Below are 7,584 nucleotides of genomic sequence, written 5' to 3'. Positions count from 1 at the left end.
ATGTTAACAGAAAAATTCGGTGTTTAAAAATATACAAACAATGGCTGACAACATCAAATTCACCAATTCTTATTCAAAATAATTGTAAATATGTTAAAATGATTCTAGGACATATTTCATTACTCTTCTCTCCAGAAAATAGATGTTGTTCAGATATTAATATGTTAAAAACTGGAATGTTAGAAGGAATAGAAGTAATGAATGACTTTATAATAAATCACATCACAAAACCAACTTCATTATTCAAAAATGATAATGAAAGGAAGGACAGTATATCTACAATTATTGGAATTATTATTGGAATTATATTTGTTAACCACCAAAAACAATTTACTGAAGCATTCAATGAATTAAAAATAATAATAAAGTTCTTAACAAGAATGTTATTATGCTGTATCATAGAAAATGGTGTAGATAATACAATAGGTTCTTTTCTTCTGTGAAGATTTTTTATGGCTTGTTTTATTTCTTGTATATATTGATAAATTTGTTTTTTGTTTTAGTGACAATTTTTATATTCTAACTCTGTTTCATTATTCAAATTTGTAAAAAATACTTTCTGATTATTTGAAGTTAAGTTGTGACTTAACATAATTGATACTAATAATAAATATTAAATAAAGGCTTATTAATTTTAACCTGTTGTTCAGTTGAGAATTTCTTCCATTCATTCACAAAGAGTCAACTTCTTCTGAATCTTCTGCATCTTTGTATTCTCCACAATGGTCATTTCATATCTCATGAGATCTTTCATATTTGATATTACAATATTTTTTACCATTATTTCACATGGAATTTTATTTCCTTCACTTCTTAATAATCTAACTGTTTCTTTATTTTCAATCTCCTATTGTTAATATGATTGGCATATTATTACTCTTATTAATCTTTCTATTTTTATAAAATGTTCTTGTAATTTCATATACATATTTATTTTATTTGTAAATGTTTTACTCATATTCTTATCTCTTATTATTGTCATATCTATGATTAGTGCTTCTTTCTTCTTTAAATCTCTTACATAAATACCTGGTCTTTTAGGAAATTTCATTCATTTTTTATTTATATTTCTTGATCCAAAGTTATAAGTATTTTATCTCTATTCTTCTTTCTTTTTTTTCTTAATTCTTCTTTTCTTATTATTAATTTCTTTGTATTTTTTTTTCTTTTTCTCTTCATTTCTTCATCTGAATATATTTCTTATTTAATCTTTAAACCACTCAATAATATTCATTTTATCATATTTATTCATCTGTGTTTTTTATTGATTATACAATTGAGAATGATATGATTTATTGTTGATATTTTATTATAAATCTTACACATTGTATATTTTGGTTCACGTGTCCATATTACTTTCATTATTCCAATATTTATTGCTTTTTCTTTATTTGAATATATTCCTTATAATATTAATTGTTTTCAATATTTTAATTGTTTTATTTTAGTTTGTCATTTTATCTTTAAATCATTTTAAAATTTCATTACTTTCTTATTTCTCCAGTTATTGATATATTCTTCTTAAAATTTATCTTTTGTATCTTTTATTATTTCTTTTTTTCTTTCTTTTTTTCTTCTTCCTCAATCATTTTTTAATTTCTTCTTTATTTATTCTTTTTCAACGTGATTTATACAATCTATTCTGTATTCCTTTCCTTTTTTTCATTTAACTTTATCATACCTCATATTTTATCTTCTCTTTTCAATGTGAAATACATAAATGTTATTATTAATTCAATATTCATATTCATCCTTTACACTCTTTAATCCATCTCTATTACTATTTTGATTTATATATAATCTATTAATACACATGTTCCTATTATATTTCTTTTAATCATTTTTTTATCATTTTATCTATTTCTTTTATTTTCATATTTGTTCATTTAACAACAGAATCACTATATGTAAATTTATATATTATTTCTGTATTTATTCTATTCATATAATTCTTATTACTATAATTTCTTTTATTTCTTCTAATCAATCTTTATTATTGTTAATTATTTCTCTATACATCCTGATTCATCATTTCTTGTAATTTGATAAACTCTTAAATATTTATATGTATGTTTTTTCATCTACTAATGGTATAGTATACATGTTATCTGTGATACTTATATTTCATCTTTTTAATACTCCACATTTATTTATGTTTATTTCAATATCGATTCAATTGTATCCATAATTGATACTGATATTACAAACACCAAAATAAAAAAAAATTATTAAGAATATAGAAAAGGCATAAAATTTCTTTTTTTAATAAGAGTGTAGTTCTTATTTTATGATTATCTAGTGATAAGACTGAAGTATTTTTAAGTAATAAAATACTATCTTCATTAATTGTATTAATGGTGTTTTTAGTATCTACTCCAACACCTCTTAATATTATAAATTTAATTGTAACATTTCAAATAAGTTTGTTCAAAGTCAATTGAATTGTATTAATGATATTAGTATATTAAATTCATTTGGTTTGCAATTTAGTAATTCAGGAATGATGTATTAATCTATTACATATCTATATCATTAAATGCTAGGTTTTGTTATACTATTTTTCTCTTTATAATTTTAGCTCCTTCAATGAATTAATAATGGTATTAATTTAAATACACCTTCCATTGGTTTTATTATTTTGATCAATATCTTAGTCAATTTCTCTCAACTTTCATCTCTAGTATTAGACAGCATCTTTTAGTATATGAGGCGTTGAAGAAATGAATGAGTTAATTCTTCTCGTCAATCAAATACATTTTCTAAAAACATCTTCAACTGTTTATTGAAAGAAAACCATAAGACATTTTTGAAAGTGTAAAAATACTTAAAGAATGACTTACTAAACAACCAAAAGATTAAATAGTTAAGATTTAAATCTACATTTATACGAGTTATTTTCTTCCTCCAACTTCCAGATAATACTAAATCTATGGTTGAAACAAATACGAAGCATTGGATAGAAGAATATATTTACAATATATAATTAGACAATAAATAATTCATCAAATCGATATCTAAAATACCTAGAGAAGTTATCCATTAATAAAAAATGAATTATTGTAATACAGTAAATTATTCATTAATCTGTGCTTAGTACCATTAGAAAAAAAAGTATAGAAAGATTAAACAATAATCATTTAATAATAAAACTAGAATCAGAGTGGTGAAATTTGATAAGGGGATCATTGAAATACATCAGCATTTGCTGATTTTTTATTTAAAATAATTGATAGACATTAAAACTATCACCAAAACTAATACAAAACAGTGTTGATTTTTTGTATTTGTTCCATACTAATTTTGATATTATCATTAAATAGGTTGTAAAAAAAGATTTTACATTTTTTTTATTCAGAATGGATAATAAGTTATGAAAAAAGTACTAACAGAAGATTACAAGTAATTTATACAAAATGTTATTAGTGATTAACTTGTTAACGATGTACACACAATCATTCTTCATTCATTTAACTTTAAAATAAACTAAATAACTAGTTTAAATAAGATTTAAATCATTATAAAATAAACAATTCAATCACTTCATCACAATTTGATTATAACTAAGAAGAAAAAAAGGAAAAAAAGAAAAAAAGGAGAATTAAGCATTAAGAAGAGCATCAGCGAATTTCTTTCCCCAATCAAAGCAAGTTTGTAATTCAATAGAATTAGGATGGAATTTAATAGATAAAGGTTCTACGGGTTGATGAGCTTTTAATTGAATGATTCTAGCAGATAAATTTTTAACACCTTCACCACTCCAACCGAAAGAACCGAAACATTGAATGAATCTATTGCAATGAATAGTTGGATTAAGACTACAAGCGATATTCATAATAGGAGGGATAGCATCATTAACTAAAGTAGGAGTACCTAAAAGTAAACCTTTAGCATCATCGAATTCTTTTAAAACATCATCAATAGAAGATTGAACTATATTAAAGATTTTAACATCAACACCAGAAGATTTAATTCCTTCACTAATTTTTTCAGCCATTTTTTGAGTATAACCATAAGCAGAACCATAAGCAATAACAACTTTATTTTTTAAAATAATAGGTTGTGCCCATTTTCTATATCTTTCAATATTTTCTTTAATATTTGTTCTTAAAACAGGTCCATGACTACAACAAATAGCTTTAAGTTCATCAGTTGGGAATCCCATTTGTGTTTCAATCATATTAATTCCTTTAATTACATAATTTTTAAATGGTCCAAAAATACAATCAAAATAATGTTTATATGCATCATCCATATCTTTAATTCTATCCATCATTTGATCATTAAATACTCTTTCATCTGCATAATGTCCTCCAAAAACATCACAACTAACTAATACTTTTAATTCTTCAATAACTGTCATCATAGTATCTGGCCAATGTAAAAATGGTTGAATTAAAAATTTTAAATGATAATTTCCTAAATCAAGTGTTTTAATTTTTCCTGAATTTAATGTTTTTGTATTTTCTTTAATATGTCCAATATATTTAATGTTATTTAATGCTGCCATTGTTCCAATTACTGTAGCTTCTGGATATTTCTCTAATATATGTACTAATGATCCACTATGATCCGGTTCTGTGTGATTTAATACTATATAATCTATTTTCCCTTCTTTTCCTATAACATCTTCTATTCTTTCTAAACATTCCTCGGCAAAATTCTCTTTACATGTTTCAAATAATACATTCCCTTTCTCACTTTTTAATAAAAATGAATTGTATGTCGTCCCATATGGTGTCCTCATTATTATGTCAAATACTCGTAATTCTTTATCAAATACTCCTACCCAATATAAATCTTTTACTACTTCTAATCCTTTCATTCTTATCGTTTTCTTTCTTTTAGTTCCTCTTTTTATATTCTCTTTTCTTTTTTGTCCAGATCTTTTTTTTTCTTCTTTCTCTTCTTTCTTTTCTTCTACATCTTTCTTTTTTCTGTTAGTCCCCCTTCCTTTTTTTCTTTTCTCTTGATTAAATTCTGAAAAAGTTACCTTGAGAAGTTTAATAATAGATACCAAAGTTTTATTTTGCCTTGAAATTGAAACACTTTTTTTATTTCTTTTCCCAAGAGGAAATATATCAAAAGAAATTCTAACTAATTCAGTGCTAGTGCTAACGAAAGTTTTTTATGAGAGTATTTAGAAGGTTTAGGTTCAATTCAAATTAATTATTGTTTAAGTTTAACACGGTTGTGTTAAAATGATGAGTTGAACCGTTTCCCTAACTGTAAACTTAAAAAGAATTACTGACGAGAAAAGATATAAAAGAGAATTAAAGTTCTATTGATGTTTCTTCTTTGCATAAGTGGGGTTAAATAAGTGATAAGTCTGTGTATTTCAGCTATGAGGTTTGTGCATGCAAACTATTATTTGACTTTTTTATTTCTCATCAGTGCTCATTTGTTTTAATATAAAAAATATAATTTTTCTCTTCCATTGTGTTAACTGTTTTTGTTTTATTGATACTTCAACTTGATGTTTTTTCTATCTCACCAACCACTAATCTTATCATATCTTTAGCAAACCAACAAAAAATAAATGCTACCAATGTCTTTACATAAACAAAAACCACAAAAAGAAAACTAAGTTAGTTACAGAAGAAGTAGTTGAAGTTATTAAAATGATTAAAGTTAATTTCGAAGATAACAGTAAGCAATGATATTAAATAAAATTTAAATCATTTAATTAAGAGTACAAATGAAAAAAAAAGAAGTAATCAGGTACGACAAGATATACATAAAGTAGAATAAATATTGAAATAAAGGAGAATTGTTATTTCATTTGAACGTTAATTCTTAGTTTAGTTAGAAACATTCACCAAATTGTACATTGCAATACTTATCAATTTAATACTATATTTTTAAAATAAATCATAGACTTTTCTTTTGTAGGTTATGAAATAGTTAATGTTTTTGAGAATTATTTAAGTTGTATTAATAAATTAAAATGATTTTCAATTAAGATTAAAGGAAATAAGAATTATTGTCAAATTAATATTTTATTTCAAATATCATTTCCTAAATAATTATTTTTGATAATAAATTAGTTAACCATAAGTGTCTTTTTCAGGACAAAAAAGATCAATAAATTTTTTTCTAATATGAAAAATAAATTATATTTTCATTAGTTTTTTCTATTTCTAGTTTTCGAAGTACTAACTTTTTTAAGATTTCACAGATTCATAAACGAAAAGAGTATTTTCTAAGTCCCTTCTTTTTTCGTTTTTTTTTTGAAAAAAAAACAAATTAGCAGAATTTTATAGTCATGATAGGATTGTTAGTTGGGTTATGCAAAACATTTCGAGATACTTTAAAAAAGATATTTTTTAAATATGTATGATTTTACTATAAAAAAATTTTGTCTTTATTTTACATTAACCCAATTTTTTATTTAAGATGTCATCATCATTTTTTGTTTTATTTGTATTTTTAAAATAGCTTGAAAGAATCTTAAGATCATTCAATGTTTTTATTACTTTGTTTATTAGATTTATTTGAAAAATAATAAGCGAACCATAGACAGCACTCATGCATATCTTTAATGTTTTTCAAAAATTCTAAAGAATAAGTTATTATTATTTGGGTTTATTGAGAGAGATATGAAAAAAATAATGTTTTGGTAGAGTTAACGTTAATAGAAAATGAAAAAAATTATAAGTCATATTATATTTGTTTTAATAAATATTGTTTTATTTTTCATTTTATTTGATGACGTTAATATTAAAACAAATTAATACTACAAAACACTAAATAAATACCTTATAGACTCAGTTCTATCTGTTAACATAAAATAAAAGTGATTAAATATAAAAAGTGATATTTTGATAATACCTAAAAAGATAGAGAAAAAGGAGACGAAATTGATGAGTAATACTTTTTATTGATTTGATTTTTTTTGATAATAGTATTATCAATTCTAATTTTCGCAGTTAGAAAAATTAAGAAAATAATTATTTTTTAAATAACAACAATGCTAATGGAATGATTTTTTTATGATTCCGATTGTAATGAGTTGTTTTATAATGATAACCAATCCAAGAAAATTTTTAACAGAATTACTTAAAAAAAAAAGGAATGTAAAATAATAATTTACGAAATTAAAAAGAAAGAGTTAAAAACTTGAATTTTTAAAATGAAAGTGTTATTCCGACCCCTATATTTTATATTTAGAACGTTGGTTTATTTTAGGAAATGAAATAAATTAAGATTGAAATCTTGGGATCTCATCAATTAAATTACTTTGGTATGGCTCGTACTCTTAGGAGAAAGACTAGTTTCCCCAACTATTCTTCTGACGTTTTCCTTAGTCAGGACCAAACCTTACAAGTATCAAATTCTGCAAGCATGACACCTGATGATTCACTCTGTTCTTCAAAAAGTTCTATAGGAAGTCATAACACTTGTCAGTCCCCCATTTATTGTTGTTCAACTGAAGGTAGAAGTACTCCAGTTAAAAAGTACTTACATACTGTTCATAGACAAGTTGATAGACATGTTAGTACTTTAAGACCATCAAATGAAGAGGTTTTAGCATCAATGTTTTTAGAAAAAAATAGTCGTTTATTGTATTCATATCTCAAGCAGTTG

General features: G+C 23.5%; 3 protein-coding genes across 3 annotated transcripts in view, besides 12 other annotated features; 2 read left to right on the top strand and 1 right to left on the bottom strand.

The window, feature by feature from the left end:
* Nucleotides 1–443, top strand: part of EDI_092700 (uncharacterized protein) — a gene marked incomplete at both ends in the record, with an annotated part of 963 nt that extends 520 nt beyond the window's left edge. The window contains one exon of the mRNA XM_001733279.1: nucleotides 1–443. This exon is cut by the window's left edge and continues 141 nt beyond it. Within this exon, the coding sequence (XP_001733331.1) occupies nucleotides 1–443 (443 nt within the window).
* A 158-nt stretch (nucleotides 444–601) lies between these two features.
* Nucleotides 602–622: a sequence feature (AT_rich).
* A 323-nt stretch (nucleotides 623–945) lies between these two features.
* Nucleotides 946–2,183: a repeat region.
* Nucleotides 2,184–2,211: 28 nt separating this feature from the next.
* Nucleotides 2,212–2,232: a sequence feature (AT_rich).
* A 1,366-nt stretch (nucleotides 2,233–3,598) lies between these two features.
* Nucleotides 3,599–5,301, bottom strand: EDI_092690 (type A flavoprotein fprA, putative; the record flags this gene model as incomplete). The annotated part of the gene is made up of 2 exons (XM_001736178.1): nucleotides 3,599–5,030; nucleotides 5,246–5,301. 2 exons carry the CDS (start codon nucleotides 5,299–5,301, stop codon nucleotides 3,599–3,601), a joined length of 1,488 nt encoding a protein of 495 aa, XP_001736230.1.
* Nucleotides 4,822–4,968: a microsatellite.
* Nucleotides 5,302–5,401: 100 nt separating the features above from the next.
* Nucleotides 5,402–5,426: a sequence feature (AT_rich).
* A 230-nt stretch (nucleotides 5,427–5,656) lies between these two features.
* Nucleotides 5,657–5,687: a sequence feature (AT_rich).
* Nucleotides 5,688–5,841: 154 nt separating this feature from the next.
* Nucleotides 5,842–5,869: a sequence feature (AT_rich).
* Nucleotides 5,870–5,985: 116 nt separating this feature from the next.
* Nucleotides 5,986–6,043: a sequence feature (AT_rich).
* A 37-nt stretch (nucleotides 6,044–6,080) lies between these two features.
* Nucleotides 6,081–6,119: a sequence feature (AT_rich).
* Nucleotides 6,120–6,306: 187 nt separating this feature from the next.
* Nucleotides 6,307–6,357: a sequence feature (AT_rich).
* Nucleotides 6,358–6,641: 284 nt separating this feature from the next.
* Nucleotides 6,642–6,704: a sequence feature (AT_rich).
* Nucleotides 6,705–6,930: 226 nt separating this feature from the next.
* Nucleotides 6,931–6,962: a sequence feature (AT_rich).
* A 379-nt stretch (nucleotides 6,963–7,341) lies between these two features.
* The window catches only part of EDI_092680 (uncharacterized protein), a gene marked incomplete at both ends in the record, with an annotated part of 357 nt that continues 114 nt past the window's right edge, over nucleotides 7,342–7,584 (top strand). The window contains one exon of the mRNA XM_001733278.1: nucleotides 7,342–7,584. This exon is cut by the window's right edge and continues 114 nt beyond it. Within this exon, the coding sequence (XP_001733330.1) occupies nucleotides 7,342–7,584 (243 nt within the window).

The sequence above is a fragment of the Entamoeba dispar genome, genomic scaffold (assembly GCF_000209125.1).
Source record: "Entamoeba dispar SAW760 scf_1105229459701 genomic scaffold, whole genome shotgun sequence".
Lineage (NCBI taxonomy): Eukaryota > Evosea > Mastigamoebida > Endamoebidae > Entamoeba > Entamoeba dispar.
Note: the sequence above shows the minus strand (reverse complement) of the source record. Positions and strands in the feature narration are given on the sequence as shown.